General features: G+C 38.1%; 1 protein-coding gene across 1 annotated transcript in view; it reads left to right on the top strand.

Annotated features, from left to right (window-relative positions):
• Window positions 1-2710: 2710 nt before the first annotated feature.
• LOC119243989 (uncharacterized) overlaps window positions 2711-26115 on the top strand; it is a 58958-nt gene continuing 35553 nt past the window's right edge. The window contains exons 1-7 of the mRNA XM_037509790.2: window positions 2711-4303; window positions 7250-7393; window positions 9284-9427; window positions 11328-11471; window positions 13358-13501; window positions 15385-15528; window positions 17428-17571. Of these exons, the coding sequence (XP_037365687.1) occupies window positions 4281-4303; window positions 7250-7393; window positions 9284-9427; window positions 11328-11471; window positions 13358-13501; window positions 15385-15528; window positions 17428-17571 (887 nt within the window). The 5' untranslated portion in view covers window positions 2711-4280. The remainder of the gene's footprint in view (window positions 4304-7249; window positions 7394-9283; window positions 9428-11327; window positions 11472-13357; window positions 13502-15384; window positions 15529-17427; window positions 17572-26115) is intronic.

Here is a 26115-nt window from a genome sequence, read left to right as displayed (position 1 = left end):
GTGTTTCTAGGAGGCAGCAGAAGATTGGATTCAGTTTCCTAACCCAACTATGTACTCTGTGTCTTTTTATTGGTGAATTCAGTCCATGAATGTTTAGAGTAATTATTTGCATATGAAAGTCCATCACTGCCATTTTGTTCCAAGATGTGGTTCTTTTAATTTCACTATAATTTATGTCCCTCTCTGCTTTAGATCCTAAAGTTTCTTTTAATATTTCTTGGAGGAGAGGTTTAATGGATGCAAACTTCCAATCTCTCTCTTGTATAAAAAGGAAAGCCTTGTAGGATAGAGTATTATCTAGCATTATTTTTCCTTATGAGTATTTTGAATGTCACTTCATTATCTTCCTGCCCATATTGTTTCTTCAGGGAGATATGTTTGTTTTATCAGTGTTCTTTTATAGGTTATCTGTTTCTTCCACCCCATCAGCTTCATTATTTTTTTCTGTATCTTAGACTTTGGGTTTTCACTATTCTGTGACTGGCAGTAGTTTTCCTTTTATCTAGGTAGTGTTACAGGGCAACCTAAAAATGAAACGGGTTGCTTGACTGTGGGTCCTTACCCGTGAGCTTAAAAGGGAGTTATAATAATACTCAACTGCAGGCACAAAAAAAAGGTTTAAAAGGGTTTATTTACAAAAGAAGGGGAAATGAAGAAATGATTAACTCAGGGACAAATATGGAGATAATTCATGAATGCATCCTACTAGTTCCACTGAGCTGGAATCCCAATGGCAAAAAGCCAAGAGTCAAGCCAAGAGCTGAGAGGCCATGGGGAACACCAAGGCCCACCTGTCTGGTTTTATACCAAGCCTGGCTTCTTAGCTCCACCCTCAGTTCCCAGCAACTCTCCTTTGGGTGATGATGGGATTTGTAGTTCCCAGTGTCTCAATGGCTTTGGTCTGGAGTGGGGGTGGAGTCCACAAAACCATGTGGAGCTTGTTCAGGACATAATTTCCCCCTAACAGTAGCTTGGTGTTCCCTTTGCTTCCTGTATTTCTATGTTCATTTCCTTTTTCCAGGTTGGGAATTTCTCAGGCGCTATTTCCCTTAATCAATTCTCAGTGCCATTCTCTTTCTTCTCCATCTTTGATTCCTGTGATTCATGCTGTCAGATAATTCTCAAAGGATTTCTTCATTCCTTCCCCTTTTCTATCTTGCTTCTTACTCTTTTTGATTCTTGAGATCACTGATTTGCTCTTCCACTTGATTTATTCTAATTTCATGGCTTTCTCCTGAATTTTTTTGTTTCCTCCTGTATTTCTGTTAATTTCCTGTTTAAAGTCACACTTTCAATCATTGTTGCTGATTGGGTTTCTATATAGTGTTCATCCCTTTCTGAGATTTGTTTATTCCCATTTTGACATTTTCTTAACCATGGTATACTTGAATTCTGCATCTGATTGGTCAAAGAGCTCTTCTATGTGTTTGTAGTTTGGTTCTGGAGTTTTGTTTCTCTAGTGGTGTGTTATTTCCCTGATGGCTTGCCTGGCATTTCATATTTTTTCTGCCCATTTTTGGTTGTGGATTTTCTCTGCTGTAGTTTTGGGTTTTGTTGTGTGTCTTTTCCACTGCTTTGGGTATTCATTAGATGTTGGGTATAGTACTGGAGTATTGTTGGATCTGGAGTGATCCTAGAGCCTTCCCCAAAGCCCTTTGGCTTTGTTCTGATTGCTGGGAGGGTGGGTGTGGCCATTGGTTGTAGAGGGTCTGTCACTGGGACCTCATTCCACCCAGGGATGGTATCATTTTAAAATATAAGCATTGGAATGTTATTCAAAATATAAAGAACATTCTTTGACTTTACTTTCCCACTTCTGTGTTTGCCATAAAATTATTCCCTTAGAGTTTTTATTTTATTTTATTTTTTTTTTTTAATTTTAAATTTATTTTTATATAACATTGCAGCCCCCCCATTCTGACCCCAATCCCTCCCCTCCCACCCCCTAAAAGTGTCTCTGGTATAGTTTTTTGTTGATTTTGATTTTCACTTTCTTATGTGCACTTAATAAAAAAATTATGTGCTAAGTGTACTACCACCACTATTACATCATATAAGTCTGCTAATTGGCAAAATGCACTTAATGGAACTAGTTTGGTATAGTGCCAAAAACTAAGGCTTAGAAGTCATACAAAATCATGTTGTGTTATGAAGTTAATTTTATCTAAAAACTAAAGAATTATTTCGGGTCTCCCTAAGGCCAGTCATTATTCTGTGATATACATGAGAGTAACAAAAAGACTAGTGAGCGTAGGTCTTGCACAATGTTACAAACACCATATTTGAAATCAAAAGACATGTTAGTATCTTGGCTGTGTCACTTACTAGCCACGGAATCTTGAACAAAATTATTGAACCTCTTTGTATGCCCATGACCTTGTTTATAAAAATGATACTCATACTTTCTTCTCAGGTATATGTAATGAACAGATGTAGTAACAAATAAAAATAATTGGTAAACTATAAAGATTGTTATAGAAATACGACAATGCCATCAGGATGATATTTAGTGCTTTCTAAATATTGAAGAACTTTTTGAAACTGTGAAGGACAATCAAATGGTAGTGGTATCAGAAAAGAATGGGAGTGTTAAAATTGGCATTTGGATTTCTTATTAGGGCTATGTTAAGAGGGCTATTATTAGTGATATCCTTTGTATAGTGATAAGTCGTATATTGTGGTTTGGTATTTGAAACCTTCTTCATAATATTTTAAGGTTTTGACTATTAAAGTTTCTATCATTGAATACCAACGATGTGCATGGCATTTAGATACTGCATGTACAAGTTGATCGGTAGAAGTTGCAGGAGCAGAAAAATTAGCAGCTGATTCATTGTAAGTCTTAGTATTTCATATAAAGAAACATGAGAATTTTAGGTTAGAATAGATTGGGGGAGTTCATAGTCAGAGTGGGAATGGGAGTAGCAGTAGTATTTTGATGGTCAAAAGTGATCTCTCTGAGTGAGCCAAAAGCTGCCAAGGGAAGGATGAGAAGGAGTCAGTCATGTGAAGATGTAGAAGAAGGACATTCTGATGAGAGAAAACAGTAAGTCATATCTGTTCATTTTATTTAAACATGTCAGAATTTCTAACAAGGAAGCAGGAAGTGGGGTAAGCATCATCATAATCCCTTCTTTTCTGTGTTGAAGATATTTGTGAAGGCTTAGCACATTTTAGAGAATTAATAAATAGTCTTCTCTTATGAAAGCTTACATGCTTTTTTTTTTGAGTTAACATAACTCAAGTTTTTGGTTAAAGACCTTAAAGAAGAGAATTTGGAACTACTTTGCTATTTTATTCAATTGTTTTCTCTTTTAGTAAAATTTTTAGTAACTAATTCATTAATGGTAAATTTCACCATTGAGTTTCCTTTCTTAATAAATTGTTGGATTCCACCTTTTGTGATAAATCATCAGTATTTCTATGGAAATAATATGGTATTGTAAACGGTAAAAGAATAGTCTTCCAACTGAATAGGCCAACATCCACCACCTCAGACTCCCTTGCTGCATATGATGACAAATTCACATAGCACTGAGGAGAGTCTGTGTTATCTGAACAGTGATAGGCAGGTTTAAAGTTAAGATGTCTCTGTGAGATTAGGTTGGCAGTCAGTCCTGGGACCAGTAGCCATGATAGTGCTGGCTCCTAGAAGGCTACGTAGATCCTGTCATTGAAGATTCCAGGACTGAAATGGGCAACGTGAGTGGTTCCGGTGGCAGCAACAAATCTCAGCACAACTTGCTGGCTAGTGTTCCTGGAAGATATGACACTGATATCAGCCAGTTTCAATGACAATACAGCTCGAGCCACCTATGGAAGCTACTTGCAGGTTATCTTCAAATTTGTGATGTAAGTACCATCACATTTCCCCTTGTAGATGTACTGTTCCATTTGGAAGTCAAGGTTAGTGGCGCGTAAATGGGTTCCTGCTGCAAGGAATGTGAGGATTTCCTCCTCCTTCATTTTCAGGCCTGCAAGGGTTCCAGACCCTGTGAAAGTTTTGAAGGAAAAACATTGGGGGGGGGATATTAGTACTTATTAAAATCATAAGAAACTGAGTAAAATTACAAAAGTAGTGAAAACAAAAAGTTCTTAAAATAAATAAAGTAATAGCAATGATCCCTAATATCAAACTTTGATTAAAGGTTCATGAAGGAAAGAAGCACGACTGTGGTGACTTGATATTAGAAGACATATCTGATTCTGATATTGTCAGCAGTGGATTAACTCAACAAGCAAAGAGTGGAAAAACTGATAATCAGCACTGTTCTATTTCAATGACCAAAGAAGATCCTTATAGGTAATAATATTTTACTATAGGTACTAGTTATTTTTTATGTTATTCAAATTTGAGTGAGTATAATGATTAACAACTTCAGTTTTTTTGCTAGAGATATCTAAATTTGCTGAGTAGTCATAAAAATGCAAATTAATAATGAGATAACATGTTTAAAATCATAATGATAAGTACTTCATTAAAACAATAATAACAAGGGTTGATAAATGTGAGGGGTATTCTTAGACACTTTGATAGAGGAATTTGGTAAGTTCATTCTGAAGGGGAACTCAATGGCGTCTTTCAGAATTTCAAGCATATTTTCTATCTTGAAGTAAGTGCTGTAAGTACTTTAACAAATCGGGAAATCTAAAGCAGCAAAATTAGAAGGCAAAGAAATACAACACAAGACAAATTGAGCTATCAAGGGACTGTGTTTTCATAAGGAGAGAAATATCCGATGTTCAACCACAAATACAAGGAAAACTTAATCTCTTATCAAATACAGACTTAAAAATTGTCATAAAGAAGTGGAAGAAAACATGGAAAGGCAAGTCAAAGTGAACACAGGAACTTAGAAAAGCTAATTAGAGTGATAGAACAAATGTCATGAGAAATAAAAATAGTGATTTAAATAAGAAAATAACAGAATTGTAGGATTGTAAAAAGACCAATAGAGGAGATAAAAGTTTCTGGAGACAGCTATGAAAATAGATTACACCAAGTGGGGAATGAATCAGTGGTCTCAAAGGACCCAGGTGGGAGAAGAAAGAGAAAGAAAAACAAAAGGAAATGAAGAGACATTTGAATAACTACCTGATTCCATTAGAAAAGGCTCATAAGGATATCGGGTACTCCAGAAGAGGGGGGACAGAGCAGAGAACTTATTTCAAAGAAATAATAGGAGAAAAACTTCCCAAACCTGAGAGAGGAATAAATTATACAGGTCCACAAAGCTAAAAGAATACTTGGTTATTTAAATATAATGAGACCTACACCAAGCCACATAGGTGTGGCTACTTCATCAGATGAATATTCCTGCCAACAGCAACCACCAGTGTATCCATATTGCTTTCCTGTAGGTTTGGTTCCCTGTCTGTTTAGTTCTAACCCCGCAATGCTTTGTGATCCTTTTCCAGTGCACTCAGTTGTAGTCCGATATTCTTGGCTTCTTTTGTTTTGTTTTCTAGTACCTTTGTTTAGTGAGTGGGAGGAGGAGATTCATTGCATACACACTGTAATATCTTTCTGCATCCATTCATAAACTCAAAAAATAGGTTAAATTCAATATGGAAACACAATCAGGAGACATTTTATTTTTGAATTTTCCTTTACTTTTCTGATAAATGTGTCACATGGAGCTAATTAGAAAAGAAGTAGGTTATTACTGAAATACTAAATAATCATGATTGTGTATTGCAAACTAGTCAAAAAAAGAATTGTAACCCACCATGGTATGCCATGAGCTCTTAAGGCCAACAAAACTACCTATCCCCAGTTTCTCTTGTTTTCATTCTTGAACTTACAGCAGTAATGGTCCCACACATTCCTGCTCAAAATTTGCTTTCTAATGGTTACCACAGATTTTTCAATTTGTGATATTGACACATAGCTTTTTAGACCCATGGGCTATGTCTGCCTCAATGGAAATCACTCTCCTTCAACACATTTTCTTCATTGGACTCTATGCTATGGAAATTTCAGGGGAGAACTCACTGGCCTGGTATCCTAATCCCATTTCTTATACTTTGACTTCAATTAGTTTTTCCTACATCTTTTCAACCCCATTGCCTTTGCACAACTTGAAGTATCCCAGGTCTTCTATCCATAACTTTTACTTCCATGAATATGCTAAAGATGTCCAAAGTTATCGTTACACTACAGGTATCTTAATTCCCGACCTATACTTCCTGCACTTGCAGCTGGGCTCCTCAAATGATGTGCGTTTCTGGGTCAATCAGGACATAATTGCAATTATTTTTATACATGACAGATGACAAATTGTTGTTTTGAGTAGCGGAGACTTCTTTGGACATTACAGTGACGTCATTACATTGAGGTTTCCCAGGAACGTTGGCCCTATGACTTTTACTTCCTTGAATATGATAGATGCCCAAAGTTGCATTTACGCTACCAGCCTTACCTTAATTTCTGACATGTGTTCAGTGCACCTGCTCTGGGTCCTCTCTCCAGGTATATCGTACTGGATCACTGAGATCAGAAAGACAACTTTTGCTTTTGTCTATGGGTGATGTCATTTTGAGGTTCCTGGCAGGGGAAACCAATGAGGTACATCATACGTGCATATGACCCTGATGACACTGCAAGATACATGTAGTGAATATTTTAAAAAAATAAAACTTTTTCACCCATGAGAATTTATCAGAGACCTTCTAATATATATTCCAGTACAAGTTCAATTAGGTGCTCATTTTTACATTAAAAAAATACAAAGGCCAAAGAACAGTGCACATTGAATAGTCTCTTGTCTAAGCAGCAGTAGTTTTCCACAGTGAACTCAGATTTTCAGTGTGGCATTGAATATGTTTTAAAATTTCTGGGTGCACTGAACTCTCAGTTATTGTTCTTTCCCTTTCAAACACAGAGGAAACGCAGAGTGTGTGTTTAGGAAACACAGAGATGTGATGTGCCCTATCATACTGTTTACGATCGATTGTCTATGTAGAGTGGTTTCTCCACCAGTACCTTTGGTGACCTGCTGTATTTCTTTTACCACCTGCGTACAGCCTCCCAGCATGTCAAAAATGTACTCTTTACCATCACATTGTGTCATAATTGTACATGTGGCTTTGAAGCAAGGAGTATTCTCCTTGCTTATGGTTTTTTCTTCATCATGGTTTTAAGAATATATCAGTGAATGCAGGTGGATAATGTCGGAATGTTGTAAAAGTTGTTTCATTACACTTTATCTTAGAAAACACGAGGCTTACATGGTTTCTTCTTTCAAAGTAGGGTTCCTGACACAGTGAAGAAGACAACCCAACGTGATTCAGCGTCTTGCCCAGTATCTGCGGTTGTAGCCAGCACAAAGCCTGTTGTGATTCCAGTGAATGGAGTCGGCGGGAGACACGAACCAGATAAGAATGTCACAAGGTAAAAACAACTCCTCCTTTAAGGTTCAAGGACAATTTGCTGTGATTGCTTTTGTCAGTCCAAGCAAAATAAATTCTCTATTATAGGCAAACACTGCTGAAAGTTGAATGATGTAGATCATTGTGTTTTTGTCACTTCATCGAGGCAGTGTTTTTTTCCAAGCCTGTGTGTACTTTAGGAGATATGTTCACACCTCATCAGGTGAATGCTGTGCTTGACACCCACCACTAATGTCCCATAAGGCTTTGCTAAGGAAGTTAGGCCCCATCACTATTTTATTCTCCTCCCAACCCCTTGTACTTCAGTCATATATTCTGCTTTTTTTTTTTTTTTTTTTCAGATTTCTAGTTCCTTAGTTTAGTGACTGTGAATTAGGCCTATTGCAATAAATACTTTAATATCTATCCATCATCGATTTATAAATTCAATAAATAGATTCAAGTCAATAAAAGGAAACACACTGAATATATGATCATAGGGTTTGTTTGTTTCTTTTTAAATTTAACTTCAATTTGTTAACCATTTTGTTTCACATGCAAGTGGTTAGAAAAGAAGTAGACTATTACAGAAATACCAAATAATCATTGTAATGTATTTGCAACTATTCAAACAAGAAGAAACCTTTATCTCCATTGTATCCCATGAGCTCTTAAAGGCTCCCAGAACTGTCTTTCCCTCTCTCTCCTGTTTTCACTCTTAAACTTTTAACAGTAAGGGTCCCACTCATGCATGGTCCAAACTTGCTTTGTAAAGGCTACAAGGATTTTTCACTCTATGATAGCAACACATATATCTTTAGACCCATGCGCAATGTCTGCATCGATGGCAACCACATAATATTTTCATTTGACTTTAGGCTCTGTTAATTTCAGTGGGAGAGCTCACTTACCAGGTTTCTCCCTCCCATTTCTCAGTTTTTGACCTCACTCTGTTTTTCCTATTTCTTCTCAAAGCCCATTACCTTTGGACAAATTGAGGTTTCCCAGGATCTTTGGCCCCATGACTTTTACTTCCTTGAATATGATAGATGCCTAAAGTTGCATTTACGCTGCAGGCCTTACCTTAATTCCTGACATGTACTCATTGCACCTGCACTGGGCCCTCTGTCCTGGTATATGGTACTGGATCACTGAGATCAGAAAGACCACTTTTGTTTTTGTCTATGGGTGATGCCATTTTGAGGTTTGTGGCAGGGGAAACCGATGAGGTACATCGTACGTGCATATGACCCTGATGTCACTGCAAGATACATGTAGTGAATGTTTTAAAAATAAATCTTTTTTCCCAAGAGAATTTATCAGTGACCTTCCAATATCTGTTCCCTTTACAAGTTCAATTAGGTGCTCATTTTTACATTAAAAAATACAAAGGCCAAAGAACAGTGCACATTGAATAATTAGTCTCTTGTCTAAGCAGCAGTAGTTCTCCACAGTGAACTCAGATTTTCAGTGTGGCATTGAATATGTTTTAAAATTTCTGGGTGCACTGAACTCTCAGTTATTGTTCTTTCCCTTTCAAACACAGAGGAAACGCAGAGATGTGTGTTTAGGAAACACAGAGATGTGATGTGCCCTATCATACTGTTTACGATCGATTGTCTATGTAGAGTGGTTTCTCCACCAGTACCTTTGGTGACCTGCTGTATTTCTTTTACTACCTGCGTACAGCCTCCCAGCATGTCAAAAATGTACTCTTTACCATCACTTTGTGTCATAATTGTACATGTGGCTTTGAAGCAAGGAGTATTCTCCTTGCTTATGGTTTTTTCTTCATCATGGTTTTAAGAATATATCAGTGAATGCAGGTGGATAATGTCGGAATGTTGTAAAAGTTGTTTCGTTACACTTTATCTTAGAAAACACGAGGCTTACATGGTTTCTTCTTTCAAAGTAGGGTTCCTGACACAGTGAAGAAGACAATCCTACGTGATTCAGCGTCTTGCCCAGTATCTGCTTTTGTAGCCAGCACAAAGCCTGTTGTGATTCCAGTGAATGGAGTCGGCGGGAGACACGGACCAGATAAGAATGTCACAAGGTAAAAACAACTCCTCCTTTAAGGTTCAAGGACAATTTGCTGTGATTGCTTTTGTCAGTCCAAGCAAAATAAATTCTCTATTATAGGCAAACACTGCTGAAAGTTGAATGTTGTAGATCATTGTGTTTTTGTCACTTCATCGAGGCAGTGTTTTTTTCCAAGCCTGTGTGTACTTTAGGAGATATGTTCACACCTCATCAGGTGAATGCTGTGCTTGACACCCACCACTCTGTCCCATAAGGCTTTGCTAAGGAAGTTAGGCCCCATCACTATTTTATTCTCCTCCCAACCCCTTGTGCTTCAGTCATATATTCTGCTTTTTTTTTTTTTTTTTTTCAGAATTCTAGTTCCTTAGCTTAGTGACTGTGAATGAGGCCTTTTGCAATAAATACTTTAATATCTATCCATCATCGATTTATAAATTCAATAAATAGATTCAAGTCAATAAAAGGAAACACACTGAATATATGATCATAGGGTTTGTTTGTTTCTTTTTAAATTTAACTTCAATTTGTTAACCATTTTGTTTCACATGCAAGTGGTTAGAAAAGAAGTAGACTATTACAGAAATACCAAATAATCATTGTAATGTATTTGCAACTATTCAAACAAGAAGAAACCTTTATCTCCATTGTATCCCATGAGCTCTTAAAGGCTCCCAGAACTGTCTTTCCCTCTCTCTCCTGTTTTCACTCTTAAACTTTTAACGGTAAGGATCCCACTCATGCATGGTCCAAACTTGCTTTGTAAAGGCTACAAGGATTTTTCACTCTATGATAGCAACACATATCTCTTTAGACCCATGGGCAATGTCTGCATCAATGGCAATCATTCTCCAACCACATAATATTTTCATTTGATTTTAGGCTCTGTTAATTTCAGTGGGAGAGCTCACTTACCAGGTTTCTCCCTCCCATTTCTCAGTTTTTGACCTCACTCTGTTTTTCCTATTTCTTCTCAAAGCCCATTACCTTTGGACAAATTGAGGTTTCCCAGGATCTTTGGCCCCATGACTTATACTTCCTTGAATATGATAGATGCCCAAAGTTGCATTTACGCTGCAGGCCTTACCTTAATTCCTGACATGTGTTCACCACACCTGCACTGGGTCCTCTGTCCTGGTATATGGTACTGGATCACTGAGATCAGAAAGACCACTTTTGTTTTTGTCTATGGGTGATGCCATTTTGAGGTTTGTGGCAGGGGAAACCGATGAGGTACATCGTACGTGCATATGACCCTGATGTCACTACAAGATACATGTAGTGAATGTTTTAAAAATAAATCTTTTTTCCCAAGAGAATTTATCAGAGACCTTCCAATATCTGTTCCCCGTACAAGTTCAATTAGGTGCTCATTTTTACATTAAAAAATACAAAGGCCAAAGAACAGTGCACATTGAATAATTAGTCTCTTGTCTAAGCAGCCATAGTTTTCCACAGTGAACTCAGATTTTCAGTGTGGCATTGAATGTGTTTAAAAATTTCTGGGTGCACTGAACTCTCAGTTATTGTTCTTTCCCTTTCAAACACAGAGGAAACGCAGAGATGTGTGTTTAGGAAACACAGAGATGTGATGTGCCCTATCATACTGTTTACGATCGATTGTCTATGTAGAGTGGTTTCTCCACCAGTACCTTTGGTGACCTGCTGTATTTCTTTTACCACCTGTGTACAGCCTCCCAGCATGTCAAAAATGTACTCTTTACCATCACTTTGTGTCATAATTGTACATGTGTCTTTGAAGCAAGGAGTATTCTCCTTGCTTATGTTTTTTTCTTCATCATGGTTTTAAGAATATATCAGTGAATGCAGGTGGATAATGTCGGAATGTTGTAAAAGTTGTTTCATTACACTTTATCTTAGAAAACACGAGGCTTACATGGTTTCTTCTTTCAAAGTAGGGTTCCTGACACAGTGAAGAAGACAACCCAACGTGATTCAGCGTCTTGCCCAGTATCTGCGGTTGTAGCCAGCACAAAGCCTGTTGTGATTCCAGTGAATGGAGTCGGCGGGAGACACGAACCAGATAAGAATGTCACAAGGTAAAAACAACTCCTCCTTTAAGGTTCAAGGACAATTTGCTGTGATTGCTTTTGTCAGTCCAAGCAAAATAAATTCTCTATTATAGGCAAACACTGCTGAAAGTTGAATGATGTAGATCATTGTGTTTTTGTCACTTCATCGAGGCAGTGTTTTTTTCCAAGCCTGTGTGTACTTTAGGAGATATGTTCACACCTCATCAGGTGAATGCTGTGCTTGACACCCACCACTAATGTCCCATAAGGCTTTGCTAAGGAAGTTAGGCCCCATCACTATTTTATTCTCCTCCCAACCCCTTGTGCTTCAGTCATATATTCTGCTTTTTTTTTTTTTTTTCAGATTTCTAGTTCCTTAGCTTAGTGACTATGAATGAGGCCTATTGCAATAAATACTTTAATATCTATCCATCATCGATTTATAAATTCAATAAATAGATTCAAGTCAATAAAAGGAAACACACTGAATATATGATCATAGGGTTTGTTTGTTTCTTTTTAAATTTAACTTCAATTTGTTAACCATTTTGTTTCACATGCAAGTGGTTAGAAAAGAAGTAGACTATTACAGAAATACCAAATAATCATTGTAATGTATTTGCAACTATTCAAACAAGAAGAAACCTTTATCTCCATTGTATCCCATGAGCTCTTAAAGGCTCCCAGAACTGTCTTTCCCTCTCTCTCCTGTTTTCACTCTTAAACTTTTAACGGTAAGGATCCCCCTCATGCATGGTCCAAACTTGCTTTGTAAAGGCTACAAGGATTTTTCACTCTATGATAGCAACACATATCTCTTTAGACCCATGCGCAATGTCTGCATCGATGGCAACCACATAATATTTTCATTTGACTTTAGGCTCTGTTAATTTCAGTGGGAGAGCTCACTTACCAGGTTTCTCCCTCCCATTTCTCAGTTTTTGACCTCACTCTGTTTTTCCTATTTCTTCTCAAAGCCCTTTACCTTTGGACAAATTGAGGTTTCCCAGGATCTTTGGCCCCATGACTTTTACTTCCTTGAATATGATAGATGCCTAAAGTTGCATTTACCCTGCAGGCCTTACCTTAATTCCTGACATGTACTCACTGCACCTGCACTGGGCCCTCTGTCCTGGTATATGGTACTGGATCACTGAGATCAGAAAGACCACTTTTGTTTTTGTCTATGGGTGATGCCATTTTGAGGTTTGTGGCAGGGAAACCGATGATGTACATCGTACGTGCATATGACCCTGATGTCACTGCAAGATACATGTAGTGAATGTTTTAAAAATAAATCTTTTTTCCCAAGAGAATTTATCAGCGACCTTCCAATATCTGTTCCCAGTACAAGTTCAATTAGGTGCTCATTTTTACATTAAAAAATACAAAGGCCAAAGAACAGTGCACATTGAATAATTAGTCTCTTGTCTAAGCAGCAGTAGTTTTCCACAGGGAACTCAGATTTTCAGTGTGGCATTGAATATGTTTTAAAATTTCTGGGTGCACTGAACTCTCAGTTATTGTTCTTTCCCTTTCAAACACAGAGGAAACGCAGAGATGTGTGTTTAGGAAACACAGAGATGTGATGTGCCCTATCATACTGTTTACGATCGATTGTCTATGTAGAGTGGTTTCTCCACCAGTACCTTTGGTGACCTGCTGTATTTCTTTTACCACCTGTGTACAGCCTCCCAGCATGTCAAAAATGTACTCTTTACCATCACATTGTGTCATAATTGTACATGTGGCTTTGAAGCAAGGAGTATTCTCCTTGCTTATGGTTTTTTCTTCATCACGGTTTTAAGAATATATCAGTGAATGCAGGTGGATAATGTCGGAATGTTGTAAAAGTTGTTTCGTTACACTTTATCTTAGAAAACACGAGGCTTACATGGTTTCTTCTTTCAAAGTAGGGTTCCTGACACAGTGAAGAAGACAATCCTACGTGATTCAGCGTCTTGCCCAGTATCTGCGGTTGTAGCCAGCACAAAGCCTGTTGTGATTCCAGTGAATGGAGTCAGCGGGAGACACGGACCAGATAAGAATGTCACAAGGTAAAAACAACTCCTCCTTTAAGGTTCAAGGACAATTTGCTGTGATTGCTTTTGTCAGTCCAAGCAAAATAAATTCTCTATTATAGGCAAACACTGCTGAAAGTTGAATGTTGTAGATCATTGTGTTTTTGTCACTTCATCGAGGCAGTGTTTTTTTCCAAGCCTGTGTGTACTTTAGGAGATATGTTCACACCTCATCAGGTGAATGCTGTGCTTGACACCCACCACTCTGTCCCATAAGGCTTTGCTAAGGAAGTTAGGCCCCATCACTATTTTATTCTCCTCCCAACCCCTTGTGCTTCAGTCATATATTCTGCTTTTTTTTTTTTTTTCAGAATTCTAGTTCCTTAGCTTAGTGACTGTGAATGAGGCCTTTTGCAATAAATACTTTAATATCTATCCATCATCGATTTATAAATTCAATAAATAGATTCAAGTCAATAAAAGGAAACACACTGAATATATGATCATAGGGTTTGTTTGTTTCTTTTTAAATTTAACTTCAATTTGTTAACCATTTTGTTTCACATGCAAGTGGTTAGAAAAGAAGTAGACTATTACAGAAATACCAAATAATCATTGTAATGTATTTGCAACTATTCAAACAAGAAGAAACCTTTATCTCCATTGTATCCCATGAGCTCTTAAAGGCTCCCAGAACTGTCTTTCCCTCTCTCTCCTGTTTTCACTCTTAAACTTTTAACGGTAAGGATCCCCTCATGCATGGTCCAAACTTGCTTTGTAAAGGCTACAAGGATTTTTCACTCTATGATAGCAACACATATCTCTTTAGACCCATGCGCAATGTCTGCATCGATGGCAACCACATAATATTTTCATTTGACTTTAGGCTCTGTTAATTTCAGTGGGAGAGCTCACTTACCAGGTTTCTCCCTCCCATTTCTCAGTTTTTGACCTCACTCTGTTTTTCCTATTTCTTCTCAAAGCCCTTTACCTTTGGACAAATTGAGGTTTCCCAGGATCTTTGGCCCCATGACTTTTACTTCCTTGAATATGATAGATGCCTAAAGTTGCATTTACCCTGCAGGCCTTACCTTAATTCCTGACATGTACTCACTGCACCTGCACTGGGCCCTCTGTCCTGGTATATGGTACTGGATCACTGAGATCAGAAAGACCACTTTTGTTTTTGTCTATGGGTGATGCCATTTTGAGGTTTGTGGCAGGGAAACCGATGATGTACATCGTACGTGCATATGACCCTGATGTCACTGCAAGATACATGTAGTGAATGTTTTAAAAATAAATCTTTTTTCCCAAGAGAATTTATCAGCGACCTTCCAATATCTGTTCCCAGTACAAGTTCAATTAGGTGCTCATTTTTACATTAAAAAATACAAAGGCCAAAGAACAGTGCACATTGAATAATTAGTCTCTTGTCTAAGCAGCAGTAGTTTTCCACAGGGAACTCAGATTTTCAGTGTGGCATTGAATATGTTTTAAAATTTCTGGGTGCACTGAACTCTCAGTTATTGTTCTTTCCCTTTCAAACACAGAGGAAACGCAGAGATGTGTGTTTAGGAAACACAGAGATGTGATGTGCCCTATCATACTGTTTACGATCGATTGTCTATGTAGAGTGGTTTCTCCACCAGTACCTTTGGTGACCTGCTGTATTTCTTTTACCAGCTGCGTACAGCCTCCCAGCATGTCAAAAATGTACTCTTTACCATCACATTGTGTCATAATTGTACATGTGGCTTTGAAGCAAGGAGTATTCTCCTTGCTTATGGTTTTTTCTTCATCACGGTTTTAAGAATATATCAGTGAATGCAGGTGGATAATGTCGGAATGTTGTAAAAGTTGTTTCGTTACACTTTATCTTAGAAAACACGAGGCTTACATGGTTTCTTCTTTCAAAGTAGGGTTCCTGACACAGTGAAGAAGACAATCCTACGTGATTCAGCGTCTTGCCCAGTATCTGCGGTTGTAGCCAGCACAAAGCCTGTTGTGATTCCAGTGAATGGAGTCAGCGGGAGACACGGACCAGATAAGAATGTCACAAGGTAAAAACAACTCCTCCTTTAAGGTTCAAGGACAATTTGCTGTGATTGCTTTTGTCAGTCCAAGCAAAATAAATTCTCTATTATAGGCAAACACTGCTGAAAGTTGAATGTTGTAGATCATTGTGTTTTTGTCACTTCATCGAGGCAGTGTTTTTTTCCAAGCCTGTGTGTACTTTAGGAGATATGTTCACACCTCATCAGGTGAATGCTGTGCTTGACACCCACCACTCTGTCCCATAAGGCTTTGCTAAGGAAGTTAGGCCCCATCACTATTTTATTCTCCTCCCAACCCCTTGTGCTTCAGTCATATATTCTGCTTTTTTTTTTTTTTTTTTCAGAATTCTAGTTCCTTAGCTTAGTGACTGTGAATGAGGCCTTTTGCAATAAATACTTTAATATCTATCCATCATCGATTTATAAATTCAATAAATAGATTCAAGTCAATAAAAGGAAACACACTGAATATATGATCATAGGGTTTGTTTGTTTCTTTTTAAATTTAACTTCAATTTGTTAACCATTTTGTTTCACATGCAAGTGGTTAGAAAAGAAGTAGACTATTACAGAAATACCAAATAATCATTGTAATGTATTTGCAACTATTCAAACAAGAAGAAACCTTTATCTCCATTGTATCCCATGAGCTCTTAAAGGCTCCCAGAACTGTCTTTCCCTCTCTCTCCTGTTTTCACTCTTAAACTTTTAACGGTAAGGATCCCACTCATGCATGGTCCAAACTTGCTTTGTAAAGGCTACAAGGATTTTTCACTCTATGATAGCAACACATATCTCTTTAGACCCATGGGCAATGTCTGCATCAATGGCAATCATTCTCCAACCACATAATATTTTCATTTGATTTTAGGCTCTGTTAATTTCAGTGGGAGAGCTCACTTACCAGGTTTCTCCCTCCCATTTCTCAGTTTTTGACCTCACTCTGTTTTTCCTATTTCTTCTCAAAGCCCATTACCTTTGGACAAATTGAGGTTTCCCAGGATCTTTGGCCCCATAACTTTTACTTCCTTGAATATGATAGATGCCCAAAGTTGCATTTACGCTGCAGGCCTTACCTTAATTCCTGACATGTGTTCACCACACCTGCACTGGGTCCTCTGTCCTGGTATATAGTACTGGATCACTGAGATCAGAAAGACAACTTTTGTTTTTGTCTATGGGTGATGCCATTTTGAGGTTTGTGGCAGGGGAAACCGATGAGGTACATCGTACGTGCATATGACCCTGATGACACTGCAAGATACATGTAGTGAATGTTTTAAAAATAAATCTTTTTTCCCAAGAGAATTTATCAGAGACCTTCCAATATCTGTTCCCCGTACAAGTTCAATTAGGTGCTCATTTTTACATTAAAAAATACAAAGGCCAAAGAACAGTGCACATTGAATAATTAGTCTCTTGTCTAAGCAGCCATAGTTTTCCACAGTGAACTCAGATTTTCAGTGTGGCATTGAATGTGTTTAAAAATTTCTGGTTGCACTGAACTCTCAGTTATTGTTCTTTCCCTTTCAAACACAGAGGAAACGCAGAGATGTGTGTTTAGGAAACACAGAGATGTGATGTGCCCTATCATACTGTTCACGATCGATTGTCTATGTAGAGTGGTTTCTCCACCAGTACCTTTGGTGACCTGCTGTATTTCTTTTACCACCTGCGTACAGCCTCCCAGCATGTCAAAAATGTACTCTTTACCATCACATTGTGTCATAATTGTACATGTGGCTTTGAAGCAAGGAGTATTCTCCTTGCTTATGTTTTTTTCTTCATCATGGTTTTAAGAATATATCAGTGAATGCAGGTGGATAATGTCGGAATGTTGATAAAGTTGTTTCATTACACTTTATCTTAGAAAACACGAGGCTTACATGGTTTCTTCTTTCAAAGTAGGGTTCCTGACACAGTGAAGAAGACAACCCAACATGATTCCGCGTCTTGCCCAGTATCTGCGGTTGTAGCCAGCACAAAGCCTGTTGTGATTCCAGTGAATGGAGTCGGCGGGAAACACGAACCAGATAAGAATGTCATAAGGTAAAAACAACTCCTCCTTTAAGGTTCAAGGACAATTTGCTGTGATTGCATTTGTCAGTCCAAGCAAAATAAATTCTCTATTATAGGCAAACACTGCTGAAAGTTGAATGATGTAGATCATTGTGTTTTTGTCACTTCATCGAGGCAGTGTTTTTTTCCAAGCCTGTGTGTACTTTAGGAGATATGTTCACACCTCATCAGGTGAATGCTGTGCTTGACACCCACCACTAATGTCCCATAAGGCTTTGCTAAGGAAGTTAGGCCCCATCACTATTTTATTCTCCTCCCAACCCCTTGTGCTTCAGTCATATATTCTGCTTTTTTTCTTTTTTGAGATTTCTAGTTCCTTAGCTTAGTGACTGTGAATGAGGCCTATTGCAATAAATACTTTAATATCTATCCATCATCGATTTATAAATTCAATAAATAGATTCAAGTCAATAAAAGGAAACACACTGACTATATGATCATAGGGTTTGTTTGTTTCTTTTTAAATTTAACTTCAATTTGTTAACCATTTTGTTTCACATGCAAGTGGTTAGAAAAGAAGTAGACTATTACAGAAATACCAAATAATCATTGTTATGTATTTGCAACTATTCATACAAAAAGAACTGTGACCCACCATTGTATCTATGAGCTCTTGAAGGCTAAATGAATACTGAGTTATTTAAATATAAAGAAATCTCCACTAAATCACATAGGTGTGAATCTATCATAGATCTAGGCAAGAATTTCGAATGTGGATAGGGAATGAAGACAGATAACCTATGAGGTACTCCTCCCACAGGCTTACAGCAGACTTTTCTGAGCCAAGTGAGAATGGAATGACATATTAAAAATACTTCAAGAATAAAACTGCCAGCTCTGATACTGTATCTTCAAGACTGTCCTTCACATCTGAGAGAGAAATGAAGGTCTTTGTAGAGCAATTGAAGCTACAGTAGGTTGCCAACACTAGACCTCCCTCATAAGAAATGTTCAAATGAGTGATGATAATTAAATTTAAGAGAAGAAAATCTACAAAATTCTAAACAAGGAAATAGGTAGAACCAGAAAACTAAAGGTCAAATGACAGTGACATGTGCTTACAGAGCAAATACCTCAATAATCACCTCAAGTGCAAGCCTGCACTCACCAACCAAAAGGTACAGAGCATCTGGTTAGATAAGAAAACAAAACCCAACTTTTTGCAATCTCCAGGAGCATAAGTGAGCTCCAAAGTTAAGCATGTAGTTGGAAAACATCCTACAGGCAAGTGGGCCCTAGATAAAGGCAGTGCTAGCCATGCTTATATCTGATAAAATAGGCTTCAATCTAAAACAGGTAATGAGAGACAGGGGTTGACATTGTATAATGAAGTGATCAATACATCAGGAAGACAAATCACTCATCAGTATATATGCACCAAATGAAGGTGCATCAAAATATATAAGACAACATTTACCAAATCTGAAAACAAACATTGGCAACCACAGGACAGTAGCGGGGACATCAACACCTCATTTTCATCAATGGACAGACAAACAGACAGAAAATGAGCTTGGAAACAATAGTCATAAATGAGGAATCAGAACACATAGGCTTAATAAGCAGTTACAGGGCACTATCCCCACAAAGCTTAGTACACATTTCTTTTTTTTTTCTTTTATTTTTATATTCTCAATACTATTGCAGCCCCCTTATTTTGACCCCAAACCCTCCTTTCTCCACCCCCATCCATAGTGTGTCTCTGGTTCATAGTTGTTCGTTGATTTTGATTTTTTTCTTTTTTATAGTTATTCTTTTTCCTGTTCACTTATTTAGGTTTTCTAAATCCCTGCTATGAGTGAGACCATCTGGGATTTTTGCTTATTTCTCTGAGCATGATCCCTTCCAGCTCCATCCATGTTGCTGCAAATTGCATGTGTTTATCTTTTTTGATTGCTGAGTAATATTCCATTTTGTATATGTTAGTACACATTCTTGTTAGGGAACATGGAACATACTTCAGGACACACCACATGCTGGATCACAAAATGAATGTTAATTCATGAAGATTGCAATCATAACAATGTCTTCTCTGATCACAATGGTATCAAATGAGAAATCAACCACAACAAAAATGGGAAAAACCACTAATAAATGGAGACCGAATAACCTACTATTGAATGTTTATTGGGTTAATGAGGAAATCAAAGAAGAACTTTACGAATACCTGAAGATAAATGAAAATGAACACATGAGTATAACAGAACGTACAAAGTACTAACAGTGAAGTACATAGCAATACAGGCCCACGAGAAATATTTAAAATATATAATCTCTAACCTTATAATTTAAGAAACTTGAACATGTAAAATCAAAACCCAGGAGAAAGAAGGAAACTATAAAAATTGGAGCAGAATAGACTAATAGAAATTAAAAAAGGCAGTCCAAAATATCAGTGTAGCAAGAAGCAAGTTCTTCGAAGAACACACAAAATAGACAAACTTATAACTAGGTTCACAAAGCAAAAAAAGGAAGATTCTTAATAAATATAACCAAAACCAAAAGAGAAGTTGTAGTACATATCTCAGAAATACAGAAGATTGTGAGATCATATGAACATCTACATATGAGATCATATGAACATCTATATAACAAGAAATTGGGTAACACAGAAGAAATGAAAAAAAAAGTTAGAAAAATACAGGCTTCCAAGACTGAATGAGGAAGAGATAGAAAACCTGAGCAAAGCAATTACAATGGAATCATTAAAAGTCTTTAAAGTTTTCCAAACACGGGCTTCCCTGGTGGTGCAGGCGGTTGAGTGCAGCGCTGTGAAGCTGTCCGCAGCCTCTGCAGTGCTGGTTCGATTCCCACCGGCCAATAAGCAACCCACATGGCATGGGAGACCTCTCCTGTCCTGCCTGCTGCTCCCCTCAGCAGTGTATTTCAGTCAGCCTGTTCTGTTCCCCACCCAGTCTCTGGTGAATCCTCTCACCCTCCCCCACATCTGGCCTGTACCCCCGTTCTTGTATAAATAAATAAATCTTAAAAAAAATAAAATTAAATAAATAAATAAATAAATAAAAGTTTTCCAAACACCAAAAGCCCAGGACCAGATGGTTGCAAAAGTGACTTCTACCGAAATATCTAAGATGTCTACTACTTACTCTTCTCAAATGCTTCCTAAAGGTTGAGGAAGAGGGAATGCTTCTATGAGGCCAACATTACTCTGATACCAAAACCAGACCAAAACCTTCCAAAAAGAGAAAATGAAGTCCAACCTACCTGATGAACATAGATGCAGAATACCTCAAGCAAGTGTCTTGACTATTTGATAGTCTTTGCTCTTTTAGATAAAGGCAGCTCTTGCAGGTGCTCTGTCATAAAGTTGGGTGTCATCTGCTATTCCTGTCTTTTTCTGTTGCACCTGAAAACTAACGTTTCAGTAAATCATCTAATGTCTAACAGCCAAACATATCCACAAACCAGTGACATTTTCCAAGCTGAATCCAGATCATCTTCTCTCTTGTGTAATATAAGAGACCGTTAATATGTCCCTTATCATCCTTCCTTTTCACTCAACACATCATTTTATTTTTATTTTATTTTTTAAAATATATTGTTTGTTACAGTTTAAGTTCTTTTTTTTTTAAGATTTATTTATTTATTTATACGAGCACTGGGTACAGTCAGAGGCGCGGGAGGGTGAGAAAATTCACGAGAGCCAGAGCGGGGAGCAGAACAGGCAGAAGGACCAAAGTACACTGCTGAGGGGAGCAGAGGGCACAGCAGGAGAGGTCTGCGCGCCATGTGGGACCCTCGCTGGAGGCCGGGGATCAAACCAGTGCTGCAGAGGCTTTGGGCAGCCTTGCAGCCCAGCGCTCAACCACTGCGCCACCAGGGGAGGCCCAAAACATCATTTTAATATCAGTGGGCCTAGTAAGGCATAAGTCAGATGTGTTGTTCCTCTCTTCTCAAAACACTCTAGTTGACTCCCAGTTCACTCAGAGTACATGCCAGCGTTCTTCCAATCTCTACCTGGAACTAGCCACTGTTCATCTCTGATGAGTTTCTATACTTCCATTTGTGGTTTCTCTCTGTCTCTCTCTGTGTCACTTGTATTTCTATATCTTGTGCCTTCCATTCCTTTCCAGCCCCCTTGAACTTTGACTCTTCATCCTGGCATACCTCGGTACTTGCTGTTCATTCTAACTGGAATGTTCTTTCTTCTGAAAAAGCATCTGCATATTGCAAAAAGCCAAAACATTTGGAAAATGCGTATAATCCTCACGCCTGCTCCCTTCATTCCTACAGTTGGTTCCTCAAGAGCCATTTTCTCAGTTAGACCTGCCTTGGACATTCTGAGTCATATTTTGACTGCCACACTCTTACAAACCTCCAAATTTCCCTTTCTGCTTTAGTGTTGTCTAACAGGAAGTGTATTTTCCTTCTGGTTCAACGTCTGTAACTTCATTCTCAGGGTAGGAGTTTGGTTATTTCTCTTCCATACATTCAGTGCTTTTAAGAGGGGCTGAAAATTTACTGCTCCTTAAAAATTTAGTGAATCAATGGAGTTGAAGCTGTTTGTATTGTTTTACATTTTATACTAATTCTCACTTGGACCAGACAATTTTGTGTGGGTCCACGCTGAGTCTCCTTTATCAATTGCATGCCTTTTAGGATTGTTGTGGCTGTTTGCAATATGCAGATTTACCTTGTTGAATGTTTGCCTATTTCAGGACTACAGTCTAATTGTATGCTTCCTCTTTAGGCCTCTTACTGGTACTTATCTGGTACTTATGGTAGTTTTAAGTAAGGTAAAATAGTTAGATGAGTAAGAAAGTTTTTGTTTTTTTCTTTTATTTGAAGAAAAGGGTAGAATTGGTAAATTTTCATAGGAGTTGAAAGAAATCTGGCCCCAGAATTATGAGCCCTTAACTTGTGCACATAAAAGATGCTGTCTGTTTTGTGCCATAATTAGGAAAAAGTAAGCCGATAGGACAGAGAGTTTTCCAACACAGCCACATGTTCCTCCAGTCTAGAGACTGGGGAAGAGTGGAGATTAAGGACTGCAGTTCCATGAGCACTGTGGCTAAAGATAGGATTTTCAGCTGTTCCTGGATGCAGCTGAGTTATGTGGAGTCAGGTCCTGGGCCTTGCAGGGTCACTGCAGAAATGTGGTCTGTGAGTCTGTACACACTGCACTCGAGACTGGGACTCCTCTGAGATGTCTTGGTGTATGGGACTGGAGCACTCAGCTCTCAGAAAGGCTTTTTTTTTTTTTTTTTTTCCATGGGTGATGGGTGATACCAAGTTTTTTTTCTTGATATGCTGACCTTATTAGGTAGACATTTTTAGTCATTACCCTGATGTCATTCCAACATAAACTTATTTTAAAGTACAGGTCATGTCTCCCCCCCAACATATTTCTCTGATTTCTTCCATCATATTACAGTGCCTCATACTTTTCCATAAGTTGCACATATTTTTTTTCTCAGTAATTTTTATTTTGCTTGCATGTTAAAAAGATAATATTTTGGATATACATGGTCAACACTGCTGATGAGAACTTTTGAGGTCTACTTTCTGCAACTTTCAAATACGCAGTAGAGTATTATATGCTCACCATGCTGTACTCCAAGGCATTTCTTTTTTGTTTTGTTTTGTTTTTACATTTTCAGTAATTTCTTTAATATGCCTTCTGGTTTATTCTTTCTTTTAATATATGTTTTACATCATTCTTCATTTTTGTACAATGTATGCTTTCTTCCCTCAGGTGTAGTCCATTTGAAGTTCCCACCACCAATTCACCCATGTACCATCACCGTAGTCCCTTGTGCTCTTCCCACCACTGTTTTGATCTTTCTCCATTCTCCTTCTCTGCAGAATGTCTCTGATTTATAGTTGCCTCTTGGTTTTAATTTTTTTTAAAGATTTATTTATTTATTTGTTTGTTTATTTATACAAGCACTGGGTATAGTCAGAGGCCTGGGAGGGTGAGAGAATTCACCAGAGCCAGAGCAGAGAGTTGAACAGGCAGAGTGACGAGGTACATTGCTGAGGGGAGCAGCGGGCGGCAAGAGAGGTCTGCGCACCATGTGGGACCCTTGCCGGTGGCCGGGGATTGAACCAGCACTACAGAGGCAGCAGGCAGCTTCGTAACCCAGCTCTCAACCACTGTGCCACCAGGGAGGCCCTTGGTTTTAATTTTTTATTTATTATAATTACTTTTTTTTTTCCTCATATCTTATTTGGATCCTCTACATTCCTCCTATGAGTGAAACCATCTGATATTTTTCTTTTTCTTTCTGGCTTATTTCACTGAGTATAATCCCTTCCAGCTCCATCCATGTGGCTGCAAATGGCATTATTCTATATTTTGGATTGACTGGATCTTCTTGATCCAGTCATCTATTTTGGGCTTGGGTGTTGTTGCCATAATTTACCTATTGTAAAAAGTGCTGCAGTAATCATTGGGGTGCACGTGTCCTTTTGAATTAATGTTTTTGTGTCCTTTGTGTAGATTCCTAGGAGTGGAATTACTGGATTGTATGGAAGCTCCATTTTAGTAGTATGGGGAACCTCCACACAGATTTCCATAGTGGTTGTATATTTTGCATTCCCACAAGCAGTGTAGTAGAGTTCCTCTTCCTCCACATCCTCGCCAACATTTGTTGTTACTAGTTTTTTTTTTTTCAATATGAGTTGCACCAATTATTTTTAAAATCAAAGCTAAAAGTGTACTATACATTGAATTCCTGGTTCTCTATCTTAATTGTCATAACACGAAGGAAGTGAACTCAGACTTTTAAATATAACAGTAAGGATGTTTCAAAGTTTCTAGACCAATCCATCTCTCAATATTTTATTCTTTGCCTTTCACATTTAGAAAACACTTAGATACATGTGCCTTGTGTTGGGCTCATTCAGTAATCTCTGTGGAATGGATTCCTCCCCCAGTAACTTACCTCCTCATTAAAACCTGCCTGTGCTGGGCTTTCCCTGGTGGCACAGCAGTTGAGCGCTGGCCTGCAAAGCTGCCCACAGCCTCTGCAGTGCTGGTTCAATGCCCGAACACTGGCAAGGGTCCCACATGCGTGACAAACCTCCCCTGCTACGCCCACTGCTCCCCTCAGCAGTGTACTCTGTCAGTCTGCCTGTTCTGTTCCCTGCTCGGGCTCTGGTAAATTCTCTCATCCTCCCGCGCTTCTGACTGTACCCAGTGCTTGCATAAATTAAAGAATAAATCTTAAAAAAAAAATAAAGCCTGCCTGTGCTCACTTAAAGGATGTCATATATTGTACTGTTACCCTCAGATTGAATCCAAATTATACGCATGCCTTTGAGGCAAGGAATGTGTTTCCTTGCTTATGGTTGTGACTTTATCACTATCTTAAGAATAATCAATGAATGAAGATAGGTAAGAGTTGGCATTTTACAAAAGTTCTCGTTCACCATTATAAGTAGAGATATTATAAAATATTAGATGTTCAAAGTTTCCTTTTTAAAAAAAATAGGTGTTCTGGCTTGCTTAACATGGGAGTAAGGGAAATGGAAGTATTTCATGGTCTTCAGTAGAATCTATGGATGTAGCCAGTGTGAAGGCCGCTGTTGTGTTCTCAGGGAATAAGGAGAAGACGAGAACAGCTGCACTTGCTGTGGGTGTGGAGGACAGGAGATTTGAAAAGATGCCACAAGGTGAAATCTATAAATTTTCCTTTCATATCAAAGGAATATGACCAGTCATTGCTTTTAAGCAAATCAAACAGGATAATGTAGTGAATGGGAGAAGCAAAGAAAAATCTCACTCTTTAGGACAAATAATTTTGAACGGTGAATCATGTGGGCCATTCAGTTTTTGGCTTCTTCATAGAAGGGACATGGATTTACAAGCTTGTGTATGAATTAGGGCACAGTTTCATACTTCTTTTTTTAATGGTTTCATACTGCTTGAGATGTATGTTACTTCACAACACACACCACCAAAGCATCCAGAGCACTCTATCCTAGAATATTTGGCCCCCATGCCTATGTGTTCACATCCCTCCTACATTCTCTCCCTGGTAGCCTGAATTCTTCAGTCCTATATTCTCGTTATTTTTATGTTTGCCAGTTTTTGGTTAGGGATTTGGAGGGGAGCTGTATTCAAAAGAAATGATTTGTTTCATAGATGTCTATTCATGGATTGAATACTTAAGTTGTATTCAGTAAATTGGACCATTTTCAAGAGTCTTTGCTGATGTGATTTTATGAATTCTCTTAAATTTTTATTGTCTTTTTTTGTTTTAACTGAGGGTCACAGGAAGGTGATTTAAAAAAAAAAAGAGGGAGTACTGAAAAATGTAAATAATCATAACAGGGTTTTGCAGGCTACAGTCAAACAGGAAGAAAATGGATCTACCTGGTCATGCCACTTAGCTAATATGAACTACAGGACTGTCTATCTACCACTTTCTCTGGAATTCACTCTTGAACTTGCATTGGTAATTTTCCCAATCACCCACCCTGCAATATTGGTCTCGAAAGGTCACCACTGATTTTTCAGTTTAAGGAATTGACACATACCTTTTTAAA

The sequence above is a fragment of the Talpa occidentalis genome, unplaced genomic scaffold (assembly GCF_014898055.3).
Source record: "Talpa occidentalis isolate TD23 unplaced genomic scaffold, MPIMG_talOcc4v2.1 talOcc4.14, whole genome shotgun sequence".
Classification (NCBI taxonomy): Eukaryota; Metazoa; Chordata; class Mammalia; order Eulipotyphla; family Talpidae; genus Talpa; species Talpa occidentalis.
The sequence above is the reverse complement of the archived record's forward strand: the minus strand, read 5'-3'. Positions and strand labels throughout refer to the sequence as shown.